Source organism: Rhinopithecus roxellana, chromosome 10 (genome assembly GCF_007565055.1).
Source record: "Rhinopithecus roxellana isolate Shanxi Qingling chromosome 10, ASM756505v1, whole genome shotgun sequence".
Taxonomy (NCBI): domain Eukaryota; kingdom Metazoa; phylum Chordata; class Mammalia; order Primates; family Cercopithecidae; genus Rhinopithecus; species Rhinopithecus roxellana.
Window position 1 is genome coordinate 122,603,807 of NC_044558.1, and position 27,633 is coordinate 122,631,439.

At 34.8% G+C, this 27,633-nt stretch overlaps 1 protein-coding gene across 3 annotated transcripts; it reads left to right on the plus strand.

Annotated features, from left to right (window-relative positions):
* Positions 1–1,175: 1,175 nt before the first annotated feature.
* On the plus strand, positions 1,176–16,704 carry LOC104668627 (killer cell lectin-like receptor 2). Of its 3 annotated transcripts, XM_030939882.1 has the most exons (9): positions 1,176–3,343; positions 4,705–4,787; positions 6,099–6,265; positions 7,618–7,707; positions 8,669–8,908; positions 10,601–10,743; positions 12,198–12,301; positions 14,922–15,080; positions 16,593–16,704. In XM_030939882.1, the coding sequence occupies exons 3-9, from the start codon at positions 6,151–6,153 to the stop codon at positions 16,594–16,596; spliced, it is 855 nt and encodes a 284-aa protein (XP_030795742.1). In that variant the 5' UTR covers positions 1,176–3,343; positions 4,705–4,787; positions 6,099–6,150; the 3' UTR covers positions 16,597–16,704. The 3 variants fall into 3 exon arrangements, with proteins under 3 accessions (XP_030795742.1, XP_010369689.2, XP_030795743.1); XM_010371387.2 differs by lacking the exons at positions 7,618–7,707; positions 16,593–16,704 and having other exon boundaries at positions 14,922–15,290; XM_030939883.1 differs by lacking the exons at positions 1,176–3,343; positions 7,618–7,707; positions 16,593–16,704 and having other exon boundaries at positions 4,409–4,787; positions 14,922–15,290.
* The last annotated feature ends 10,929 nt before the right edge of the window (positions 16,705–27,633 follow it).

Consider the following 27,633-nt stretch of genomic DNA (forward strand, 5'->3'; position numbering starts at 1 on the left):
ATGGACAGTGATCATTATAAACTGAATTTTGTATAGTACTAGTTTTATATGAAACTAGATTTTTATTGCACTCAGGTTATGTTCCTTTGACCTCTTTCCTTAATAAAGAGACCACTTGAAATAATGCAAGTACTGTTTCTGCACCTCATCCCACCACTTCCCTATTCATGAGATGGTGCAGAACCCTAGCACAGTCTTTTCCATATAGTAGGTGTTTTTTAAGTTTGTTGAATTGGTTGCTGTCTTGCTCTGTCTTTAGATTATTTGCCTTTAGATTATTTATCTTGGGTATAGGTATTGGTATCAGGAATTGGTATCAGGCTGAGTCTATTTGTATGAATATTTTTAATGTAAACATAAATTAACTGAGATGATTTATTTATTCTATTGTTAGACTACTTTGTTTTGATTCGAAATGTGTGAACCTGTGAGCATGAACTGTGCTATAAGTTTAACCACTGATCCCTTTAATTAATAACTGGATTCCTAGCATGAATGGATAATGAAGTAGAATAGAAAATTTTAAAAATTTAATAAAGATAACAGAGATAAATGAAGGATTTCAGGGTGAGTTCAGAATCTGCCTTGGCTGACTTTCCTATGATGCACAGTAAAGTTGGATAACTACCACTCAAAATCTCTGGTATCTACATTGTCCTAATTTGAACTGTGTGATGTGGTGGAGAGAATACTGATTTAAGAATCAGAAGTCTTAATTACAGATCAGCTTAACTATTTTCCCTTAAATTGCCATTGGCAATCCTTTTTTTGCCCTTATGTCATCATGGTTAACTTAGTTCCTGAGGTGGCCCTCTTGTTTGGTTTCTCAGAAATAAGAGGAAGGATGGTTACTGTTTGATCGGTTACTAGAGGTCCAGTTGAGACAATGTATTTTAAACTTAGAGCATTTGAATATATCTTACTGTAAAGACAAGAAGGACAAAAAGGGTGATTAGGGAAACAGAAAATCTCAAGCTAGAGATTTTTTTTTTTTTGAGACAGAGTCTCGCCCTGTCACCCAGGCTGGAGTGCAGTGGCGTGATCTCAGTTCACTACAAGCTCTGCCTCTGGGGTTCATGCCATTCTCCTGCCTCAGCCTCCCAAGTAGCTGGGACTACAGGTGCCCGCCACCACGCTCGGCTAGTTTTTTGTATTTTTTTTAGTAGAGACGGGGTTTCACTGTGTTAGCCAGGATGGTCTCTATCTCCTGACCTTGTAATCCGCCTGCTTCGGCCTTTTTTTTATCTTTTTCTTTACTATAAGAGCCAGTGTCATGCAGTGGGATAAAAGTTAGGCATTAGAACAAATAAAAAAAGGAGATGAGAACTTGTCTGGGTGAGGTTAGTCCTCCCAATGAAATGATTCAGACTATCTTCCCTGCATGCTAGGGTTTTTTCCAGACATCCTTCATTTTAGTCTGGGGCAGGAAGAACAGGGTGCTGCTGTGAAATCATAAACCATTGAGGTTTGACAGTGTGACCTGAAGGTTTGAAGGTATGACTAGAAGCTGTGTGCTAAGCTTCTGGCTAACAGTATGGTCAGAAATGAGTGAGTAAAATATGTGGTTTCCCAAATAAAAAAGGCTTTTGCAGGAAACGAGCCAGAAAATAAGCAAATTAATACTTCATATATTCATATTTGTGTGTTACGTGCATGTTTTGCACAAAAGTGAATTTGGAAGACAAAGTACCAGAACATTCAAAACTCTCGTATTTCTCTTCTTTCTGTTTTATTAACTGGTTGTGATAAAGTTTAATACTTCCAACTTTGTGCCTCTTTAATCAAAAGGCCAAGTAGGGAGTTTCAATCCCATTTGAAGTTACTGTTATCTTCTGGTGCTGATTATGTTTTCCTTTGAAGGAGAAATTTGCCTTTTCCAGCAATTCAGAGCTTGGTAATGAAGAGAATACAGAAGGAGCAGCTAGAAAATTTGACTTTCCCATCATCAGTTTCATTCCGCCTCTTTTCAAAACTATGAACACATCTAGATTTTATAGTCAATTCCTTTTAACTTGATCCACTTTGTTCATCAAGTGCACTTGTAGGCATCATACCTCTTACATGTGCTACAGTTTCAATAATGAAAAAGACAGAGTTACGGACTTTATATTATGTTGGAGAGACAATATGTAAAAAGTATAAAAAAGGGTGCTCTGCATTTGTCTAGTCTCTATCCTGAGAACTATTCACCTTCTCTCTGGCTATATGGATGTAAATCAAAACAGAAAAATGCCTCTACATCACCAGTATCTATCTGCATGGGGCAGTAAGATATGCAGCCACAGAATGGTTTCTCTAGAGCAATGGTGGCACTGGTACTCCAAGCCTCATGGCAGGATAGAGAACCTGGCTCAGTGTGATATGTCAGGATTTCTCAACTGCAGTCCTGGTGTTTCCCCTATTACAACCTGAGGGGAAGAAAAACAAGAAAACAGTTACTTATTTTGAAGTGTAAGAAATCCTGTCTGTAGTGCTAACATTTATTAGTCCTAGCCTATGAAGCGTGTGATACTTTTATTGAACCTATGAGAAAAGTGAGGCTTGAGGATTTGGTTGACTTATTCGAATTTTATAGATAAGAAGGACTTGAATCTTGGACTTCAAGTAACAATTTTTAACATTGATGAGAGCCTCCCATATATATGCCAGGTTGTAGTTAGACACTTTGAGATGGATCTTATCTCATTTAACCCTCACAGCAACCTTGGATGGCAAAAGAAAAATCACTCTTTTGCTATGGTGAATACAAGACTTAGAGAAATGAAGTAACTTCCCTGAAGTCACATATGGGAGCTAGGGGCTAGCATTTCAAGCCAGATTTTCCTGGTTCCAGGATTCATACTTTGTGGCAAGACCTTGTTGGAAGCCTAGGTCCTTCTGAATTCATCGTCCATTGTGCTCTGTCTTCAGTCAGGCCTGATTTTAAACAGGAATGAAGAATGAGCAATAACGTTTCCTTATGCAAGTCAATGAATTTCTTCACTTTAGTTTCCTCATTTGTGAAATGGGGACAATAATAAATACTTGTAAATGTTGGGAGGTTTTAATATGGTCATATGCACAAGAGGTACTCCAATACATGACGGTATCTCTGTCACCTTTTCAACATCCGCTATTACTACACCCCAGCCCCTGCCCCCGTCACCCACTTCCTATCTTTTCTCACAGAACTAACTTCCTTTATTTATTATTTTGGCATTGAGATAAAGGAATACGGACCATCTTTACTCTGATTTGGGATTGACAAAACCAATCCAGGATGGAGGAAAAGAAGAAAATGCCCAGCAGCAAGTATTCCTGAAGCGCCCAAACTCCATGCATGAGACTTTGCCTTCATTATCAAGTAAAATTAGCCTCTGGGAGATGTTTCATCTGATGGCCTACACATGATGATGTGGCCGACTTCAGGGACTACATGTCCCTGTATCAGCAATTTCCCCTGCTGCTCTGTGCCTCTCTATCCCACACTCCTTATTAACCAGTATCACCTGATTTGAAGAACAATGTAAATTGGTTTCCTACAACTGTAATCAGAAGATTGAAAGAAACTGAATCCAGTAAAAGTGAAAGTCAATGAGAGATCTGAGTACATTCTGGCAGGGTCCACCTCATGGTAGAGTGATAAAAATGAATTTTTTAAAGTCTTCAGTATAGGTGAAAATGTGAGGCCTTGCTGGAAGGTTTTAGGGACAGATTTATGAAGTGAGATTTCGTAGATTTCAAGTAGAGAAATAATTTGCCAGTATCTTTTTCTGAAAAAATCAAATGTGAACATTTTCACACACAACTGATGGAATATGAATGGGAACATCTTTTCTGGAGGGCATTTGGTCACATATATTAGACTTCTTTAAATACATATACCTTTTGACATATAATTTTATGCTTAAAAAGTTTCCCTAACAAAATATTCAAAAGTACAGACCAAATAGATTTTACAATAGCAAAAAATTGAAAACAATTTAAGTATCCAACAGTAGTGGATTGCCTAAATAAATGATGGTTTATCCCTGTGAATAATATTTAAAAATAACATTTCAGATGAATTTCTTTAAAATAATGGAATACGTATTATTTATTAGAAAATAATAAATCAAAAATACTGTGTAAGGAATGATACCAACCTTGACAGTAAACATAACATACAGAGAAAAAAACTGGAAGAATATATGCCACAATTTTATAGTGGAATTATGGATGTTTTAAAGTAATTTTAAAAAATACATTTACCTGAAATAAACATAGATAGAAAAAGGAACTTTTAAAAAAATAGTAACATATAGGAGAACATTTCTAACAGAGAGACTATTATTTAAACTAAGAGCTAAATATTTTAATCATTACACTTCTTTTATATATGTCTACATTTTTATACGTAGACATTTTAGTCATCTCTTTTACCAGCAGTTTCTCTTAGTTTTTTGTTAATGATGTTAGTTTTATTTTCTCCAAAGATGTGTACAAAATTTTATCTTTTCAGTCCTCAAATATTGATTTTGAATATTATTTTGCAAAGAGTACTAAGTGGTTGTTAGTTGAGATAGAGAATCTACAGCTCTTGACCATCTTTCCTTTCCCATCAGTATCAGCTTTCATCATACAATTTCCTCTTACCACTTTGGTCAAGAGGTGGGGCAGAAAATTTTGAGTTAGAGTAACATTCGAAGAGAATTTATTTCTGGCTTTCATGTTATAACCCCTTAGGGATCCAGGACCGGAAAGGCCAACTTCTCCCTCATTTTGAAATCAGCTTTCTCCACCTGCACAACTGCATAGCACAGATACAGGTAATATCCGCTTTTATTTTCTCAGATCTTTCTACCAGATTATCCTTAGCCTTACTAATTCTAGAAATATGGCATTTAATTACAAATGACTTAGCATTATAACAGGAATGACAAGAAAGCATTTGCTACTGATTCTATTAGATCTGCATTACTCTGAAGGAAATTGTAGTTCAGTATTAACAAAAAGTTATTTTCTCTTTCTCAATATGCTATGACTTTTGCTTTGTGTTATCAAAATAAAGAATAGAGATTTGAGGAGTTACTTTTTACTTAAGTCTAACGATTTATATATTTTATCCATCTTGAATGACTCTATGATAGAAAATACCTATTTTTCTTAGGAAATTAGGGAAAATGTGACTGGGTTAGAAAATTTTGTAAATTAAAAAAATTTAGAAAAGAATATGGTTACATGTGCAATTTGTTTTTTCATATTTCTCGTTTCTTGGGTATCATCTTTTTATGTTGACTGACATAAGAAGTAAATTTTAGATATTTGCTGTTTAATTATTCTTTTCTATATTAACATTTATTAATAAATTGAATCTTTTATGGACATTAATGACTGCCTGTTGACAACTTTTATTTTCATATCGGCTTCTCTGGCAATATAATATACTGGAAGATTATTTCTAAAATTTTAATGTACATGGAATCATTTGAGATTAAAAATACATTTATCTGGGCTCCAACCGAAGTGGTTTTTATTTAGTACATCTTGCAAAAGGCACTGAATCTGGAATGTTAACCAATTTGCAATATTAACCCTCAAATAATTCTTTTGTAGAGGGTATATGTGATACATTTGGGAAACACTCTGGTAGAGTCAAGTATAGTTGAAAAGAATGCAAGAACTTTGTTATATTTATATGTATGTTAGAATACATGTAAGTTTTTAAAAGCCAAGCTATTTTTATTTTTTCAGAATTCAGATTTTTTGTTGAACTGATAGTTTTAAAGTGTTTCAGTGATTTATGGTGGTATCAATTTTGCCTAACATTTGTATATGTATTTTGAATATTTTGAGCAAAATTGGCTGGATGAATAGAACAATAATCTATTGGTAGATTTTTTTTCTCATCATTTCTGTATTTTCTAATTATTATGACTGTGATCACTAGAAATATAAATGACTTTAACAAAAATGTTGAAAGATTTTTCATTTCTTCTATAAATGAGGCTCACTCTACATGCTTTAGGCACTTAGTTAATAAACACACACCAACAGACACAGACAGACACACGCACATCTCTTAGCATCAAATCCTGGTGTGTTCCTATTGGCTGACATTTTAATTTTTCTTTCAACAGAAGCCATCCTGTTGCAGGATTTGAATGCAAAACTTATCTTCTTACTCTAAAGATGAATGATCAGGGAGAGATTTATTCAACCCTGAGATTTTTGCAGTCTCCTTCAGAGTCACAGAATAGATTAAGGCCTGATGATACTCAAAGGCCTGGGAAAACTGATGACAAAGGTATGCATTTTAAGCATCTACATTCACCTGTTTCTTATGGATTGTCAAACTTTTGACATTTGAAAAAAGATTCGTATCTGTACTTCTGGTTATTGGCTGGTAATAAGAAGCTATAATGGGGTAGAGTAGTAGAAGTATTTTTTTTTAAGTTGTGAGGATGGAGAAATGAGTGAATTCTTTTAAATTTGAGAAGCTAGTAGAATGTTTTTATTTAAATCTAGTCAAGAAGAATTTGTGAGGCCTTGATAATAAAGGACAGACTAGAGTCTAAAGAAAACCTTACGTTTTCTTAGGGACGTAAAAGTATAAGAGAGTGTGTAAGAAATGAAAAATCAATGTTAAAACAACATTTTTATGCAGATAGAAGATATTTTATGTGCCTTAAGTATTTACCAAATCTTAATGGCAATGATGCAGAAACAATGTTTGAATCAAAAGGGCATTCTAATTTTTCTATTGCTCTCTCTCTCCCTTCAAATATGATCATTGTTAAACTCTACAATGAGAATAACTTTTACTGCTTTAATATAATCAGAGATACAACTTTCAGACACTGAGGATCTCAAAAGCGAAAGGCTATAGTATTGTTTAGAGAAAAATAGAATTGATGAAAAAGAAAGAAAACTTGATTTCTAGAAACTCCCTCAAAGATGGAGCCATCCATATTTGCAGCTTCAGAATATCCACTATTTGACTACTAATTTCTTAGCATTATTGACTGCTTTTTCCTTTCTCTTCATGATTAGTTGTGATCACAGGAAGGAGCACACATGTTAGCTTAGATTTTACTACATGTTTTGTGTCTACTGCTATTGGTGCTTTTATGCGGGATGGACTTTTTAAATCCTATAGAACTATTCCTGGGTGTGGGATTTCTACAATGCATGCATGTAACTTCCAGATTACACATTTAATATATCAGTATATTATATTGCCAGAGAAGCCAATATGAAAATAAAAGTTGTCAACAGGCAGTCATTAATGTCCATAAAAGATTCAATTTATTAATAAATGTTAATATAGAAAAGAATAATTAAACAGCAAATATCTAAAATTTACTTCTTATGTTAGTCAACATAAAAAGATGATACCCAAGAAACGAGAAATACGAAAAAACAAATTGCACATGTAACCATATTCTTTTCTAAATTTTTTTAATTTACAAAATTTTCTAACCCAGTCACATTTTCCCTAATTTCCTAAGAAATTAGGTATATTTGATATATTTGATATATTTTTGTCAAAGTTTTAGAGAAGATTGTCTCTTTGTTTCAAATGGTTTCTCAGGTCAAGGTTAGTAGTGAACCGAGCTCTTCCCCTGGTGATTATTTTCCTTATTTTTGTATTTAAAGAGTTTTCGGTGCCCTGGCGTCTCATTGCAGTGATTCTTGGGCTCCTCTGTTTATTTCTTCTGATGATAGTCACAGTGTTGGTGACCAAGAGTGAGTAGCCAAATACAACTTTCTTGTCTGAGTAGCAGCAGTAACCCCTGATTGTGCAGATATTAACCATGCTCCATCCATTGTTCCCCGTCTGTAATCAGAGAGTGTCCCAGGTGGCTCTGGCCTTTGTTGGTGATTTTTTTCTGGGCATATCACAGTGTCATTTTTAATGTACTTAACCTTGACCCTGAATCTGTGATGAGCTGTCTCACTGTGTATAATACATGGTAATATTCCTTGTCATAGAGGATTTAGTAATACATGTATTCTGCCATTTGGGTTTGATTGTTGTGAATCTGAGATAAACATTCTTTGAGGGACAACTGTTTGACAGAAATTATGGCTTTCTCTTGACATTTCTCAAAGTATGTAATGACGAAATGGTTTAGTAAAACAATCTACACATGCTGTTATATAATATTAAATTTAAGCTTTATCTTTTGTTTGAATTCCTTCATATCTTTAGAGAAAAGTCACTGAAATTTTATATTCAGATAAAATTACATACCTGGATCTTACTCTCTTTTCTGCTGCGGATATTCTATCTGCTCCAATAATAATTGTGCTATCCCTTCATGTTTCTTAGTTCAGATTTTCATATGCAGAAGATATGTGGTTAAATGTTGGCAAATTGACTTTTACTTTAGTGCTTATTTATAAATGATGTGTTATTAAAAATGAACTAAACTGAGAGATAAGGTGTCGCCTTCATCATTTTATTCAGATATTTTCTTTTATTTATCCTACACTTAAGTTGCTAATGGTGAGAAATGTATGTTTCCCTTTTTATGGTCAGTTTGTTGAGGTGTTACTTTCTAAATGTCAAATGACTAATTAAAGTAATGACTAATTAAAGTAATGATTAATGGTTGTCAGAGTGAAATTTTTTCCTTTGTTTTAACTTTCAATATTTAACTATTATGAGTACTTATTTGTATTATGTCTATGCTATTAATTTTAGTCTTTCAGTGTGTTCAAGAAAAACATGAACAGCAGGAAATTCTAAGAAACTGTAGTGAAAAGTACATCATGCAAAATGATAACTACTTAAAAGAGCAGCTTTTGACAAATAAGACTTTAAAATATGACATTCTCAAAAAAGACAGCTTTCTGCAGAAAAAGGAACTGGATTCACTCCTCATGCTAAAGAACAGATGTCATAGAGAAAATGAGATCGTTTTAAAATTTTTGCAAAATACAGGTATGAAGGAAATCTTGAAAGAAAGATTGCATGATTTTACGTTATTTCTTCCCCTCCATAATCCTTGAAGCCTAACAAACAGGCTTATGATATGTATTAGTGATCTCTGAGGTCTACTGGGCAACTTTTAATCTGTGCCTTATAGATGTAGTGTGGATATCTTGGAGGTTTGCTTGTTTCAAATACGGGATTGGGACTCCAGGATCCATGTTTGGATTAGTAAAAGCCTATAGTTCCCAAAACTCATTGGCACATCTTACGTTATTACTGCTCCCAAAAAGTGAACTAGTATGTAAACTCCCCTGAAAATTCTGATCATTTCGGTCCTGTGAGCAAATTAAAGACTTCTACTTTTTGCTGACATAGAATATGGAGGTTTTCAGTTAAAATATATTTGCACTAAAATGGGCACAAGGACTTCTATTTGGATGCTGTTATAAAGATAATTGTGTGTGTTATGCACGTATGTGTGTTTCCATTCTGCCTTGATTTCACATATTTGGTTTATTTGTGATCAATATGTACTCCCTCCTGCACGTCTGCAAGATTTGCCATAGTGTTAATGTTTGTGCGACTCTGTGTGATGATACCATTAAAAGCACCTAAGGTATAAAAATATTAAATTTCATACAGTAAACTCTATTATCTTGCATAATGATGGAATTGACTTGGTTAATCAACAATTACTAAATATTTGTTTAGGATTTAGAGTTTACAAAGAACTTTTGTATATTTAATCTCATTTAGGCTTGGTAATTAGTAGAAATTTACCATCTCTATTTTTAAAGGTTGAGTAATATTTTTAAAATTTAGTATGGTATAAAATATATGAGGAAAAGAAAAAGTTTGAAAAATTTTTTCTTTTATTTAGAAAACATTCTAAAATCTTTTATAAAAACTTAATTCAGTTTTATTATTTTAGACAATTTTATTATTATTGATATACAAAAATGCATATTTTTAATGTTTTCAATTTGATGAATTTGGACAGAAATGAAACCATCACCACAATCAGAATAATAAATATATCCGTCATCTCCAAAAGTTTCCTCATGTCCTTTTATTTATTAATGTGTTTGCGGTCACACCATGAGATCTACCCTCTTAATAAGTTTTTAAGTGTACGATACAGTATCATTAACTATTGGCACTATGCTGCACAGCAGATCTCTAGAACCTAGGCATCTTGTATGACTGAAACTGTATACCATTGAACAACTCTTCATTTCCACTTCCCTCCAACCCTGGCAACCACCATGATATGCTTCTGTGAGTTTAACTATTTTAGATCCCTCATATAATTGGAATAATAAAGTATTAGTTCTTCTGTGACTGGCTTATTTCACTTAGCATTATGCCCTCAAGGTTCATCCATGTTGTCATATACAGAAGGATTTACTTCTTTTAGAAGCTGACTAATATTCTGTTTTTTGTATATAACACATTTTCCTTAGCCATTCATCCATCAATGGACATTTAGGTTGTTTCCATAGCTTGGCTATTGTGAATAATGCTGCATTGGACATGGGAGTGAAGGTATCTCTTGTATTCCAGAATCTTGATGAACCTTGTATTATCATTATTGATTGCTATTGGGATTTTATTTAGTTATGGAGGGCTGAGAAACATATTGCTGTGGTTAGCAGAATACCAGATGACAAGAAGTTTGATGATTCACCTAATATATTGTAGGCAAATTCTCTGAAGACCACTGGTCCTGTTGTGGAGTAAACTGTTATTATTTTACCATGCAGAAGAAAGACTGGAAGGGATGTAAACAAACTTGTCAACATTGTAGATCATCTCTTTTGAAGATAGATGACAAAGATGAACTGGTATTTTACATTCACTTTTATTCTCTTGGACTCTGTCTCTCAGTGTTGGACCTAAGATATTGAAGACTGACTGGAGTCCAGAATGAGAGACTTTAGCTAGTCTTTGTGTGTCTGTTGTGTGAGCAAAATGGTATAGTTAAGAGGCTCCCAGGCAACACTGCCTGCTAGTGGTCATATAATTCTGCTACTTACTAAATATTCAATACATGTTATCAATCATGATGACCATTATTATTAAGGATGCTGTTTGCGTTTCGCAAATCATCTCCCTGTGAGTGGTTATACTGCAGACTCCTTAGAAGGGGAGATGGATGACCTCTAGTATTTATTTAACCTCTCTGAGCCTGTCTTCAAAATGGAAATAATAATGAGGAACATAAAAGTGATAACAGCTTTACAAATTTGCCTCAATAGTGATTTTCATTGCATTCGTAGGTAACACTCACTTAACATTGTTATATATTATCTCAAGATGTGTATCTTTAAAACAGAATTGTAAAAAGAGAAAATATAGTGACATAGTGTAACAATACTGAATGATAGTGATAGCAATATTGAATATAACAATATTGAATTTTTTTTAAAATTGTGTTTAAAATTTTTAAAAAGTGTTACTAATAAAAGTTATCCAAATACTCAAAATATGTTTTTATAGAGGTATGTTTGCAAAGATTAGCCTGAAACCTTTATTTATTGTTTAGGAAAACAACAGAAAATGTATATGCAAATCTAATGAATGTTTAAAATCATAGCATAAAAGAATTCATGTTATCAAGTTATGAAATACTTTCATATAATAATTTCATATCAAATGTAAAACAGTTACATTTAAACCTATATTTTAAAATATATTTAGTCATTTAGTCAGATATTATGTAATATGTCACTTGGATATATTACATTTTAGACATAGTAAATACTTTCAAATACTTCACCCATTCCAGCTGTGGAACTATAGCAAGCCTTCCTCTTATGGGGCTTAAGATTTTACTGCACCCCTATCATACACACACCTTTTTATTTTAATAGATTTGTTCTGAGGACTCCTTTTTTCACTTAAGATTAAGTGATGTTCAATTTTCTACATCCTAAGTATTCTCCTGGAGTGTGATTTTGGATAGTTTCATAAAGCATTATAAAAATATTTAACAACTTTCCTATTGGTAGATATTTGGATTTTAAACTTTCCATGTTTTAAATAATCTGTGATACTGATAGCCATTTTTTTTTTTACATAAATGAATAATATATTAATACGAGGGGGAAATGACTTTGGGAAATGGAAAGGCAGGGATCTAGGGAAGAGAGGTTTTTCTAGCGAGAACGGATGAAGGATGATATGGAGAGTAGCAGAGTACTGACCACAGAAACAGCTGGCCCCTTGACCTGTCCTTGTTCTCCCTCATCACACAGATGGGAATTCAGTCACTTAATATGTTTTGTTTCTATTATAGGCCTTCATTCAATCTCAGATTTATGAAAATAATTACTGGATTGGATTATCATATGATGAAAGGGAAAGTAAGTGGAAATGGATTGATAATGACACACCTGGAATGTAAGTGTCTGGAGTGCATTCAAACTGTAACACTGGTGTGGGGGGGGTGAAAGGATTGTGTCTAAAGAGAATCTTTTCTCATTTCACACAGTTTAACTCATTTTCAAGCAGGAGTCTTTAGTAACAATTAGAACAATGAGTAAGAATGTTTTAGGAGGTATAGGTAGAAAAGGAAGAGAAGGGACATAAAGAGTTATTAATAATAATTTTAAAAGTATTATGTTAAACACATGCCCAGCAATATGTATTATGAGGTACATAAAATGAAACAAAATCATAAAGGAAGGTGGTGGTATGAACTGACTGGACCATCCTATAAGTCAGCCATAATGATCTCTCCCACAACCACAAATGAGTATACTGAGTATCCAAAAAATTTATTTCAAGTTACTTTATATAATTAGTTTATACATACATACATATAAAACATGTAATATATATGTATATACACCTTCACTATAGACCTTCTATTTTGAAGTACATTATTAGTAAACTCTTGGGTTTAGATTTAGTTCTAATCTGGTTAAACTATTCACTGACTTTAAAAAAATCTTAATTATTATAATTTTAAGGGTGGGTTCTGCAAGTATTGTAATTCTGGACTGCAAACCTGCAAAAGATGTCATGCAGAGGGAATTACCTTGATGGAATCATATTCTTCAAGCACACTCCCAGGCAAACTATTCCAGAGGTCACAGAACAGAAGGGCTTACAGGCCAAATTAAGATCATCAAATCACAGTTGGTTAAACCAATATAAAACCCATAGCACAGCCCAAAGGGAAAGAGAGGATAAGTTGTTGCACTTGGGATAAGGTGCAGGGTGAAAGGATCACCTGAATCTTGGGTTATGCAGTCTTCATATGACCTGACTCTCTCTGCTGCATAATCCTCCCCTGATGATGATATAGGGCCATCTTGTGGTGTGAGTAAGGGGACCCAACAGACAAAGTTTTTGTGGCCAGCACACACGTTTTTCTACAGGGAAGATTCTGTCTTACAGGAACGTGTAAGCCTGGCCACAGTTGTACGTTTCCAGTTAACCTGATGAGCAGCTGTGGATTTAATTTGTGTTTCTTGGGCAGAGGCCAGAATGGGAATCACCAATGGGTGGTGAATTTAAGACCTCTTGAATGTTGAGTGTGTATGAGCCTCATGTGTATTTTGTGTATGTTTAGTGTCTGTTTGGTCCCTTCTTTTTTGTTTATGTTTAATGCACACATACTTTATTTACTGTATCTATATCTAACACCTCATATGTTACTAATATTACCTGTTCACACCTAACACATCTTGTGAGTTCTACCTATGCCTTACAGGCTACTTGGTTTCATTTATCTTCCTTACCTGTTTCTTTATTTTCCTGTAGCGGATTTGAACTTTCTTAAGTAATACAGCAAATGCAAACATACGAGGGATGCTTTTTGATTTTGAATTCTTAAGTTGGATTATCAGTCTTCTTTTCTGCTTAGATCCAAGGTTCAAGACAATTCTGGGTGGTTTATACTGAACGTATATCCCTTTGAGTTCTCAGTCCTATGTAGCTTATCTTCTACTTAGAATCTCCATCTTGAGTGGAATTCATTTCAGCCTACTACATCCATTAAGGGAAAAACTATCTTCAGTGCTTCACTTGCCCTCTGCACTGGGTTTACTTTACTTCATATTCAGCCTGAGTATGAATCTGCTTCTTATCAGTTTATGAAGTTATTCAAGAAGGTTTAACGTTTTTTATTCAGTATTTTAAATTGTTTTTAAAGAACTCACTTAATCAACCATTTTGCTAAAATAGAAGTCATGCTTTAGATATTTTTCAAAGAATTGTCATTAGCTAATAACTCCTAGCTATAGGGTGGGGGAGGAAAGGAGACAAAACACAATCAATCAATCTCATCTCTGACTATATTCCAATTCTTCCCTTTTCTTCTTACAATATATATACATGAGCCCTGGTTATCTATGTTACAGATATTCAATTCCTCTCTCTCTCTTTTTTGTTGTTTTAGAGGCAGGATTTCACTTTGTCACCAGGCTGGAGTGCAGTGGCATGATCTCAGCTCACTGTAGCCCCGACCTCCTGGGCTCAAGTGATCTTCCTGCCTCAGTCTCCTGAGTAGCTATGACTGCAGCCATGTGCCACCACACCGTGGTAATCTAGTAATTTCTGTATTTTTTGTAGAGATGGGATCTCACTATGTTGCCCAGGCTGGTCTTGAATTCCTGGGCTCCAGTGATGAGCCTACTTTGGCCTTCCAAAGTGCTGGGGCTACAGGTGTGAGCCACTGTACCTGGCCACCTTCTTTTTAATCTCTCACTTTTATTGGAAAAAAATTAGCACAGGAAAGCAATATATCATAATTTCATTGCAATACTGCAAGGTACTTTTGCCTTCTGACCAAAAATTGTCAGTGTGGAATAAAATGGGAGATTGTGGGTGTGATTAAGAGGTCATGATTCTATTTAATGGACTAAGAACAAAAGAAAATATTTTAGTGATGAAGTTATGATAAACATTTCCATATTCTAGACATTTAGGCAACAGAATTTTAAAAAAATCATGATTTATGTAATTGTAAGCTTTGGAATTAAACAGCTGGCTACATATGTTTTCTGTTCTACAGTAATTCTACAATAATGCGTTCTTCTTCTGGGAGAGGAGAATGTGCATTTTTGACCTCAACAAGAATGGCAACTATTGATTGCATTCAAAAGTACAATTGCATCTGTGAGAAGAGAACTGACTCTATTTTCTCTGATTCAATGTGCACTAAGAAGAAAAGGTGAAAATGGAATGTTTTCTTTTTTTGTTTCCTATAATAATTTGTGATTATAAATCATTGCTTTTAACTGCAGGACTTAGTTAATTCTTGAAAAAATAAAGATGAACAGGAAGAAAAAGAAAATTCTTTTGGACTATGACTTTAAAGATCAGATGCCATCTTTCTTCCTGGAAAAGAGGAGATTTTCTCTTTTTTTTTTTTTTTTTTTTTTTTTTTGAGACGGAGTCTCGCTCTGTTGCCCAGGCTGGACTGCAGTGGCCGGATCTCAGCTCACTGCAAGCTCCGCCTCCCGGGTTTACGCCATTCTCCTGCCTCAGCCTCCCGAGTAGCTGGGACTACAGGCGCCCGCCACCACGCCCGGCTAGTTTTTTGTATTTTTTAGTAGAGACGGGGTTTCACTGTGTTAGCCAGGATGGTCTCGATCTCCTCACCTCGTGATCCGCCCGTCTCGGCCTCCCAAAGTGCTGGGATTACAGGCTTGAGCCACCGCGCCTGGCCAGATTTTCTCTTTTGAGAGTGGTTAATCCTTCCTTTAATGTCCCTAAGGAATTATTTATTCTTTGTAAATTCTTGGAACTACCTACAGAACCAGTTAGAGAACTCTGATATTATATCCTGCATCTTTTTCTTATCAATAGGATAAATTATTTCAGCATCTTCTGGTTTTGATAAACAGTTGTGAACTAGAATATAGTTATTTTTTTCTTCCCATCTAGAAGTTACCTCATCTTTTAAAACATTTGTTTTGCTATAAAATATAACTTGAAACTTACTGAAAGTTGCAAGAATAGTACAAGGAACTTCTATATAATCTTTACTCTTACTTACTGGTTGTTTATATTTTGCTCTGCTTTATATTTCTCTCTCTTTCTATCCTCCACTTAATAATTAGTTGAGGCCTTCATGCCCCTTTGTCTAAATATTTTCCAAGATCAAGGACTTTGTTTTATATAATCACAGTGCAATTATCAAACTCAGAAAATTTAGCATTGTTATAGTACGATGATCTAATCTGTAATCCATGTTCAAATTTTGTCACTTGTCCCAATAATGTCATTTATATGTATTTTTAAAAACTCCATGTTCAGGATAATGCAGTACATTTGATTGTAATGTCTCTTTAGCCTCCTTTAATCTGAAACAGTTCTTTAGGCTTTTTCTTGACTTTGACATTTTAAAAATTAACTTTATTGAGTTTTACTTTTCATGCAATAAAATGCACTCACTTAAGTCATGAAGAATATGAGTTTTAACATATATATATATGTATATATCTTACACAGTATGAAATCAAGATATAGAATATTTTCATCATCTCTAAAAGTTCCTTTCTGTACTTCCCCACCCACTTTGCCCCAGGCAACTAGTGATATGCTTTCTATCACTACAAATTAGTTTACCTTAGTCTAGAATTTAATGCATCATGTATTCTTCTGTATCTGGCTTATTTTTACTCAGCATGTTTTTGAGTTTTATCTATGCTTTTGTGTATTTCGTTCTTTTTCTTACTAGGTAGTATTCTATTGTACAGATATACCACAATTTGTTTCTTCATCCACCTGTGGACATGTGATGTGTTTCCATTTATTGGCTATTGTGAATAAAGGTGCCATGAACATTTGTGTGCAAGTATCTGTGTGGACATATTTTAATTTCTTTTTAGTAAATACCTGGGAGTCCGATTGCTGGGCCGTATGGTAAGTGTATGTTTACTTTTATTTATCTATTTTTTAATAAATGGGGTCTCTGTATGTTGCCCAGGCTGGTCTCAAACTCCTGGCCTCAAGCAATACTCTAGCCTTGGCCTCCCAAAGTGTTGTCATTACAGGCATGAGCCACCGTACCTGGCCTACTTTTATAAAAAACTTCTAAACTATTTTCCAATGTGGTTGCATAATTTTACTTTCCCAGTTGCAACATATGAAAATTACATTTGTTCCTCATCATTTTCAACACTTGATATTGTGTCTTCTTAATTGTAGCCATTATAGGAGCTGTATAGTGGTATCTCATTGTCATTTTTAATTTGCATTTCCTTGAAGACTAATGATACTGAACATCTTTTGATGGGTTTATTGGCCATATGTATATTTGTAAAACATTCATATGCCCACTTAAAAAATTGAGTTCATCTGTCTTCTGATAATGGAGTTGTAAGAGTTCGTTATATAATTTGGATACAAATCCTTTGTTAGATATAGATAATATGAATATTTTCTCCCAGGCTATGTCTTGCCTTTTCATTTTCTTAATGGTGTCTTTCAAGAAGCAGAAGTGTTAAAATTTTAGCTCAGGAGATGGGTGCACCAAAACCTCACAAATCATCACTAAAGAACTCATTCATGTAACCAAACACCACCTGTTCACCAATAACCTATGGAAAAATAAATAAATAAACAAACAAACAAATAAATAAATAAATAAAAATTTACTGAAGCCTAACATCATTTTTTCCTTATTCATACTTTTTGATGTTCTAGCTAAGAAATCTTTGCCTATGTTAAGAGCACAGAGATTTTCTCATATAATTGCTTCTAGAAGCTTGATAGTTTTATGTTTAGCTTATATCCATTTCAAGTTAATTTTCCTATATAAGTCAGAAAAAAGTTGAGGTTCACTATTATTCCATATGGATATCCAGGTGTTTTTGCACTAGCTGTTAAAAAGACTTTCCTTTTCTTCATTGAGCTACTGGTGCCTTTGTACAAAATTAATTGACCTACCTGTGTTGGTCAATTTCTGTATTCTCTATTCTGTCTCAGCATTTTATATGCCTATTCTTGTAATAGTACCATAATGTCTCAATTACTGTAGCTTTATAGTAGCCCTTGAAATCAAATGTGCCAATTCTCCAAATCCATTCTCTTTCAAAAGTATACTGGCTATTCCAGGTTCTTGCGTTTTCTCAAAATTTCTTCAGAAATACCTAATGGGATTTTGGCCAGGATTGCCTTGACTCCTTAGATTAATCTGAGAGAACTGATGTCTTAATAATATTGTTAGAATTAATGAACATGATTTATCTCTCATTTAGTTAGGTCTTTTAAATTTCTCTGAGCAATGTGATACCTTTTGGAATATATTACACATTTTTTTTTCTTTTTGAGACGGAGTCTCACTCTGTCACCCAGGCTGGAGTAGAGTGGCACCATCTCGTCTCACTGCAGCCTCCACCTCTCAGGTTCAAGCGATTCTCCTGCCTCAGCCTCCCGAGTGGTTGGGATTATAGGCATGCACCACCATGCCCAGCTAATTGTGTGTGTGTGTGTATTTTCAGTAGAGATGGGGTTTCACCATGTTGGCCAGGCTGGTCTCGAACTCCTGACCTCCTGTGATCCACCTGCCTTGACCTCTCAAAGTGCTGGGATTATAGGCGTTAGCTACCACACCTGGCTAGAGAATACATTACACATATTTTGTGAAATTTATTTTTTGATCATATTTTAAATGGAATTTAAAATAGTTTTCAAAGTATTTGTTGTTAGTTTATAGAAATAAAATTGAGTTTGTAAATTAACCTCATATCCTATCACTTTGCTAAGTGTACTTCTTATTTCTAGCAATTTTTTTTGTAGATTCCTTAAGAGTTTTCTGTGTTCACAATCATGTCCTATAAGAACAAGGGAAGTTTTACTTTTCCTTTCCTTTTCTTTCTCTTGTCTTATTGTACTGGCTAGGACCTCCAGGACCATGTTAAAGAGAAGTGGTTCTAATAGGCGTTTGTTCCTTGTTCCCAATCTTACAGAGAAAAGTATTTAGTTTCTCACTATGATATATGAAGTCAGCTGTTGGTTTCTCATAGATTCTCTAGATCATTTTGAGGCAGTTTTCTTCTATTCTTAGTGTGTTAAGAGTTTTATCATGAATGGGAGTTGATTTTTTATACATTTTTCTGTGTGTGTTGAGATAATTACATAGCGCTCATTTTGTCACTTAATATGGTGAATTGCATTGATTGATTTCTGCATGTTAAACAAAACTTACACTTCTTGGAAAAATCTCATGTGGTTGCAATATATTATATTCCTTATATGTTGCTGGACTTAACTGGGTAATTTTTAAAGGATTTTTGTGTTTATATTCATAAGAGATATTGATCTATTTAAAAAATTGTTAATGTTTACAGTATAGGGAAGACACTGGTCTTATAGACTCATCTGGGATATTTTTGAATATGCTTCTATTTTTGAAAGTTTTTTTTTTTTCAGAATTTGTATTTTTCTTTCAAATTTGATCTAATTTACCAGTGAAATGATCTAGGCCTGAGGTTTTCTCTGGGAGAGTGTATTGAATTAGGAATACCATTTCTTTAACAGACAGGCCCATTTAGATATTCTGTCTCTTCTGTCAATTTTGTTAATCTGTGTCTTTTAAGAAAATTGTTTCATTTGTCTAAATTGTCAAATTTACTGGCATATTGCTTTTCATAGTCCTGTTAGTTTCCTAGGGCTACTGTAACAAAGTACCAGAAATTTGGTGGCTTAAAACAACAAAGATTTATTCTCTCACTGTTCTGGAGGCCAGGAGTCCAAAATTAAAGTGTTAACGGGACCACACTCTCTCTGAGACTCTGGATGGAATTTTCCTTGCCTCTTCCTAGCATCCAGTGGTGGCTGTCAGTACCTGGTGTTACTGCACTTTCAGCTGATTCCTCAATTTCTGACTCTGTCATCACATGAATTTCTCCCTGTCTATCTCTGCCTTCAATGTGGTTTTCTCTTTTTATAAGGACACTAGCCATACTGGATTAGGGCCCACCCTAATGATCTCATGTTAACGTGATTACATCTGCGAAACAACCCTGTTACCAAATAAGGTCATGTTCACAAGTATGGGGGTTATGATTTAACCATATACTTTTGGAGGACATAGTTCAACCCGTAACAATAATACTCCTTTATAATCTATGTATTTACTGTCTGTAAGACCTGTAGTTATGTTCTTTCTTTTCTGATACTGTATTTGTCTTCCTTGATCAGTCTAGAGATTTATATCCACTTTATTAATCTTTTCAATGAACATTCTTTTTATTTCTTGTTTTTGGTTCAGTTTCTTATATGTCTTTTATTATTTCCTTTCTTCTACTTATTTTGAGTTTAACTGCTTTTATAATCTTGACTTCATAAGTGAAAGTCTCTTTTCACATATAACTACTTGAAGCTATAAATTTCCCTTCAAGTGCTATTTTCCTGCATACCACAAATTTTGTTAGGTCATTGTTTTTGGCTCATGTCTTAAAAGTATGTTGTTTTAGGCGGGGTGCAGTGGCTTACACCTGTAATCCCAGCACTTTGGGAGGCTGAGGTGGGTGGATCACTTGAGGCCAGGAGTAGGAGACCAGCCTGACCGACATAGTGAAACCCCGTCTCTACTAAAATACAAAAACATAGCCGGACAACAGAATGAGACTCTGTCTCAAAAAAAAAAGAAAAAAATTGTTTAATTTCCAAATATTTAAGGATTTTCCAGATACAATTTTGTTACCGATTTCTAATTTAATTTCTGTGTGTCCAGAAAATATACTATATGATTTTAATACTTTAAAATATGTCAATACTTGTTATATGTCCTAGTATATAGTCCATCATGATAAATGTTCCATGTATACTTGAAAACAATGTGCATTGTGCTCTAGTGGAATGGAGTGTTCTATAAATATCAGTTGGGTGAAGGTAATTGGTAGCTTTGTTCAGAACTTCTATTGTCCTAATGATTTTTTTGGTCTGATTATCAGTTATTGAAATAATGGTTTTTAAATGTTTAAATATGATTTTTACTTGTCTACTTATCTGTTATGTTTTGCTTCACATATTTTAAAGTTTTGTTCTGTCTCATCCACTAGTCTATATGTTCTACTCTACCTTAAAATTAATCTTTGTTTTTTATAGTTGTATCCACAGGGCATTAAAGGGTCTTTTCTCAGTAGTTACTAAATAAATATTTGATGAATTAATGAATTATACCCGTGGCATGGTCCTGGGAACTAAAATATCAATTTCTTGGTACCTAGTTGTTTTTGGGATGCTATAAGAAAATACCATAAACTGGATAGCTTATGAACAACAGAAATTTATTTCTTACAGTTCTGGAGGCTGGGAAGTCCAAGATCAAAGTGCTAACAAATTCAGTACTTGGTGAGGGCCTGCTTCGTGGTTCACATATGGCCATCTTTGCTGTGTTCTCTAGTGGAGGAAGAGGCAAGGAAGCTCTCTAGGATATCTTTTACAAAGGCATTAATCCCATTCATGAGGGCACGACCCCCATGACCTAATCACCTCCCAAAGTCTCTATCTCCAAATAGCATCACACTGGGGATAAGGTTTCAACAAATGAATTTTTGGGGGACATAAATATTCAGTATATAGCAGTAGAGAAGAGTTTTTCAGTGTCCATAGAAATGAAATTCTATCATTAAAGAATTTTAATAAATTTGTAACTCAAGATTAGATTTTCTTATTTGAATAGAGTGAGTAGGATGTGGTGATGATCTCGGCATGAAACAGGAAAGGTTGAAGCATCAAAAATGATTAAAAAATACACAGTGGTAATGTTTCATTTTCATCTTTTATTTTATTCATTTCAATCTTCTCTTTTTTCTTAGTCTAGCAAAAGATTTGTTCATTTTATCTTTTCAGAAAACACTTTGTTTTGTTGATCTTTTGTATTGTTTTAGTCTCTATTTTTTCATTTCTAATTTAATGTTTATATTTCTTTTTCTTAAAAAAAATTATTAAGTTCTGGGATACATGTGCAGAACGTGCAGGTTTGTTACGTAGGTATACACGTGCCATGGTGGTTTGCTGCAGCCATCAACCCATCATCTAGGTTTTAAGCCCTGTGTGCATTAGGTATTTGTCCTAATGCTCTCCCTCCCCTTACCCTCCACCCCAACAGGCCCCGGTGTGTGATGTTCCCCTCCCTGTGTCCATGTATTCTCATTGTTCAACTCCCACTTATAAATGAGAACATGGAATGTTTGGTTTTCTGTTTCTATGTTAGTTTGCTGAGAATGATGGTTTCCAGCTTCATCATGCCCCCACGAAAGACATGAACTCATACTTTTTTACGACTGTATAGAATTCCATGGTGTGTATGTGCCACTTTTTAAAAATCTTTATCTGTCTTTCCTTTTAATTTCGGATTTAGTTCTTATTTTTTCTGATTCCTTGAGGTGCAATGTTTGGTTGTTTATTTGACATCTAATTTTTTGATGTAGGCTATACATTTCCTTCTTAGAACTCCTTTTGTTGTATCCCATAGGTTTTGAGATATTGTGTTTCCATTTTTGTTTGTCCCAAGATATTTTTAATTTCTTTTAAAATATATTTATTGACCAATATGTTCTTCAAGTTCCTCCTGTTATTAATTTCTACTTTTATTCCACTGTGGTCAGAAAAGACGTTTGATATGATTTTGATATTTAAAAGAAATTGTTGAGACCTGTTTTGTGTTCTAACATATAATACATCCTGGAGAAAGTTTCAAGTGCTAATGAGAAGAATGTGTATACTGCAGCTGTTGGTTGGACTGTTTTGTAAATATCTGTTAGGTCCATTTGATCTAGAGTACAGTTTAAATGGGGTTTTTTTGGTTGATTTTCCACGTAGATGATCTGTCCGTTTTAGGAAGTGGGATGTTGAAGTCTGCTACTATTACTGTATTGCAGTCTATCCTTTTAGATCTAATAGTATTTGCTTTGTATATTTAGGTGTTCCATTGTTGAGTGCCTATATATAGTTGTTTCTCAGTATCCCTGGGGAATTGTTTCCAGAAATCCTTGTGTCCAGAATTGGTTCTTTCCAGTGGATTCTTGGTCAGGCTGACTTCAAGAATGAAGCCACAGACCCTCATGATGAGTGTAACAGTTCTTAAAGATGGTGTGTCTGGAGTTTGTTCCTTCAGATGTTCAGATGTGTCTAGAGTTTCTTCTTTCCAGTCTCATTTGACTTCAGGAGTGAAGCCTCAGACCTTCGCAGTGAGTGTTACAGCCCTTAAAGGTGGCCTGTCTGGAGTTGTTTGTTCCTCCCGGTGGGTTTGTGGTTTGGCTGACTTCAGGAGTGAAGCCGCAGACCTTCACAGTGAGTGTTACAGCTCATAAAGGTAGTGCAAACCCAAAGAGTGAGCAGCAGCAAGCTTTATTGTGAAGAGTGAAAGAACAAAGCTCCCACAGCATGATAGGGGACCCTAAAGGGTTGCTGCTGCCAGCTCAGGTGGTGAGCTTTTATTCCCTTATTTGGCCCTGCTTACATCCTGCTGATTGGCCTGTTTTACAGAGCGCTGATTGGTCCATTCTACAGAGTGCTGATTGGTCCATTTTTACAGAGTGCTGATTGGTGCATTTACAAACCTTTAACTACACACAGAGTGCTGATCGGTGTGTTTTTACAGAGTGCTGATTGGTGCGTTTATAAACCTTTAGCTAGACACAGAACACTGATTGGTGTGTTTTTACAGAGTGCTGATTGGTATGTTTACAAACCTTTAGCTAGACACAGAGCGCTGATGGGTGTGTTTTTACAGAGTGCTGATTAGTGTGTTTACAAACCTTTAGCTAGACACGGAGCACTGATTGGTGTGTTTACAAACCTTTAGCTACACAGAAAAGTTCTCCAAGTCCCCACTTGACCCAGGAAGTCCAGCTGGCTTCACTTCTCACTTGCATTTACCAAAATTCACTGATGCTCAAGTACCTGATATAAAATGGCATAGAATTTGTATAAACTTATGTACATCCTTCTGTATGCATTAAATCATCTCTAGATTACTTATAAATATAATACAATGTAAAATATTTGGTATACTTTATTGTTTAAGGAATAATGACAATAATAAAAGCTCTATATATATTCAGTACATATTGAATATTTTTAAAAAATATTTTCGTTCTGTAGTTGGTTGAGTCTATGGATGTAGAACTCGTGAATACAGAGGTCCAGCTGTATTTATATAGTTGTTATATCTTCTTGCTGAATTGACCTCTTTATGATTACATAACGACCATTTTTGTCTCTTTTTATAGCTTTTCAATTATAGCCTAGTTAACTGACATAAATATAGCTGCTCCTGTCTTCATTTGGTCTCCATTTGGGATATTATTTTCATCCTTTTACTTTCAGTCTATTATGTCCTTAGAGGTGAAGTGCTTCTCTTACAGGTGAAGTACTTCACTTGTAGGAATCATAAAGTTAGATCATTCTTTAAAAAAATCAATTTAGCACTCTACACTCTCCAATATTTTAATTGGAGAACTTAATATATTTACATTCAGGGTTATTATTGATAGATGAGGATTTAGTCCTGACATTCTATTATTACTTTTATTTTATTTTTTCTAAGTTCTGAGGTACATGTGCAAGATGTGCAGCTTTGTTACATAGGTAAACGTGTGCCATGGTGGTTTGCTGCACCTATCTACTCATGACCTAGGTATTAAGCCCACTGTGCATTGGCATTCTATTAATCCTTTTTGTTTGTTTTATAGATTATTTGATCCTTTCTTTGTCTCTTGTTTACCTTGTGATTGGATAGTTTTCTGTGGTGACTCTGATTCCCATCTCCCTAATGATCAGTGATGCTGAGCCTCTCTGTATGTGCCCATTGGCCACCTGCTCATAGTAGAAATCTTAAGCAAAAAGACATTACCTAGCTTCAAAGTATACCACAAAGTTATAGTAACCAAAACAGCATGGTATCATAAAAATAGACACACAGACCAATGGAACAGAATGAAGAATACAGAAATAAATCCACAAACTTACAGCCAACTGATATTCAACAAAGGCACTGAGAACACACATTGGGGAAGGGACTGTCTCCTCAATAAATGGTGCTGGGAAAATTTGATATCCACAGGCACAAGGAAACTAGATCCTCATCTTTCACCTATACTTAAATCATCTCTAAAAGGATTAAAATCTCAAAGGTAAGACCAAAGCTATTAGAAGAAAACATAGTGGAAATGCATCATAATATTGGTCTGGGCAATGATTTTTTGGTTAAAACTTTGAAAGCACAGGCAACGAAAGCAAAAGTAGACAAATGGGAATACATCAGAAAAGCTTCTGCACAGCAAATCAAATAATCAAGAGTGAAGAGACAACATGCAGAATGGGAGAAAATACTTACAAACTATGCAACTGAGAAGGGGTTAATATCCAAAATACATAAGAAACTCAACTCAATTAAAAAATTGACAAAAGATCTGAATAGACATCTCTCAAAAGAAGACATACAAATGGGAATAGGTATATGCAAAAATGCTCAACATCACTAATCATCAGGGAAGTGCAAATCAAAACCACAATGAGTTATCACTTCATGCCCATTAGAATGATTATTATGAAAAAGAGAAAAAAAAATGCTGCCTTGGTGTGGATGTAGAAAAGTGGAAACACTTAAACACTGTTGGTGGAGAAGTAAATTAGTTCAGTCACTATGAAAAACAATATGGAGGTACCTCAAAAAATTAAAAATGATTCAACAATCCCACTACTGGGTATTTATCCAAAGGAAATAAAATCAGTATGTCGAAGAGATCATCTGCAGCACTATTAACAATAGCCAAAATATGGGATTAACCTAAGTGCTCATCAATGAATTAATGGATTAAAAAATGTAGTATATAGGTCAGGTGCGGTGGCTCATGCCTGGAATCCCAGCACTTTGGGATGCTGAGGTAGGCAGATCATTCGAGGTCAAGAGTTCAAGACCAACCTGACCAACATAGCAAAACGCCATCTATACTAAAAATACAAAAATCAGCTGGACATGGTGGTGCATGCCTGTAATCCCAGCTACTTGGGAGACTGAGGCAGGAGAATCGCTTGAACCTGGGAGGCAGAGGTTGCAGTGAACTGAGATCGCATCACTGCACTCTAGCCTGGGTGACAGAGTGAAACTCCGCCTTAAAAAAAAAAAAAAGAGAAAACTTAGTATATATAGACAATGAAATAGCATTCAGTCATTAAAAAAAAAATCCTGTATTTTGCATTAATTTAGATGAACCTGGAGAATATTATGTTAAGTGAAATGAACCAGGCACAGAAACAAATACTACATGGTTTCACTGTTTTGTGGAATTTTTAAAAGCTGGTATCATGGGAGTACAGAGTATAATAGTGGTTACCAGAGTCTGGGGAGGGTATAGGGAGGAAGGAATGGAGAGAGATTGGTCAACAGGTACAAAATTACAGATAGAAGGAATGAGTTCTGGTGTTCTATTGCAAAGTAGAATGACTATCGTTAATGATACTGTAGAGTCTATTTTAAAATAACTGGAAGAAAGAATTTTGAATGTCCTCGCCACAAAGCAATGATAAATGTTCGAGGATATAGATAAGCCGATTACTCTGATTCCTGATTTGATAATTACACAATGTATACATGTATTGAAGCATCACACTATACCCCATAAATATGTACAATTATTATGTGTCCATAAAAAATAAAACTGAAAAAACTTATACAGTAGTGTGAAATGCTGTTGGGAGGCTGGCCTGTGGCCAAAGCTGGTTCTGGTGTGTAATCAGGCAAGCCAGTGAAGAGTTCAAGGGTATGTACTGGTCAGTGTCAGTGGATCTTACTACTAGTTTCTAGTTTCTCAAAATCAAAATCTGATATTTGATTCACCTGGAAAACACAGCCTGATGAGTCTCACTTCCAGAGTTTCTAATTCAGTAGTACAGCATGTTAAATTGTGTCCCCCAAAAGGTAGGCTCCAGCCCTCCTCCTGAAGAATATGAACATGACCTTATTTTTGACCTTATTTGGGAAAAGCGTATTTGCATATGTAATTAAGGTAAAGATCTTGAGATCATGCTGGATTATGGTGGGCCTTAAGGTGCCCTTAAATCTAATGATAGATGTTCTTTTAAGAGATAGGAAAAGACACAGAGACACAGAGGGGAATGCCATGTGAAGACAGAGGAAAGGCTAGTTATGCATCTATAAACCAAGGTAGTCCAAGAGCATGGCGCTGGCATCTGGCAAGGGTCATCCCATGGTGAAGGGATTACATGGAGAGACAGTAAGAGGCAGAGAGAGAGAGAGAGAGCGAGTCTGTTTTTACAACAGTGCGACTCCTGGGAAAATGATCTCACTCTCATGAGGGAATTAATCTATTCTTAAGAGTGGGGTCCTTATGACTTTAATCAGCTCTTCAACATCTTACCTCCCAATACTGTCACAGTGGCTATTAAATTTCAACACTGAGTTTTGGAAGGAACATTCAAACCAGAGCACCTCTAACGGTAACATCTTGTAAAATCATAGTATAATATCACAACTTAGTTATTGACATTGATACAGATACAGAGTGATTCTATTACAAGGCTCCCTATTATTGCCCTTTTATAGCCACACCTGCTTCCTTTTCTCCATTCCTTGTTTCTGACTCCTTCTGTTTCTATAATTTTATTTCAAGACTGTTAAGTAAATGAAATCATATAGTCTGTGACCTAAACGTAATTTCCTGAAAATGTATACAAGTTTTTGTAGGTATCAATAGTTTGTTCCTTTTATTGCCAAGTAGGTATGGATGTATCACAATTTGATT

Excerpts from the sequence above, each read along its gene's own strand:
- LOC104668627 (XM_030939882.1), top strand. The coding sequence starts at position 6,151 with ATGAATGATCAGGGAGAGATTTATTCAACCCTGAGATTTTTGCAGTCT. Across the intron at positions 6,266-7,617 it reads TGGGAAAACTGATGACAAAG|AGTTTTCGGTGCCCTGGCGT; the intron begins GTATGCATTTTA and ends TTGTATTTAAAG. Across the intron at positions 8,909-10,600 it reads AAAATTTTTGCAAAATACAG|GCAAATTCTCTGAAGACCAC; the intron begins GTATGAAGGAAA and ends AATATATTGTAG.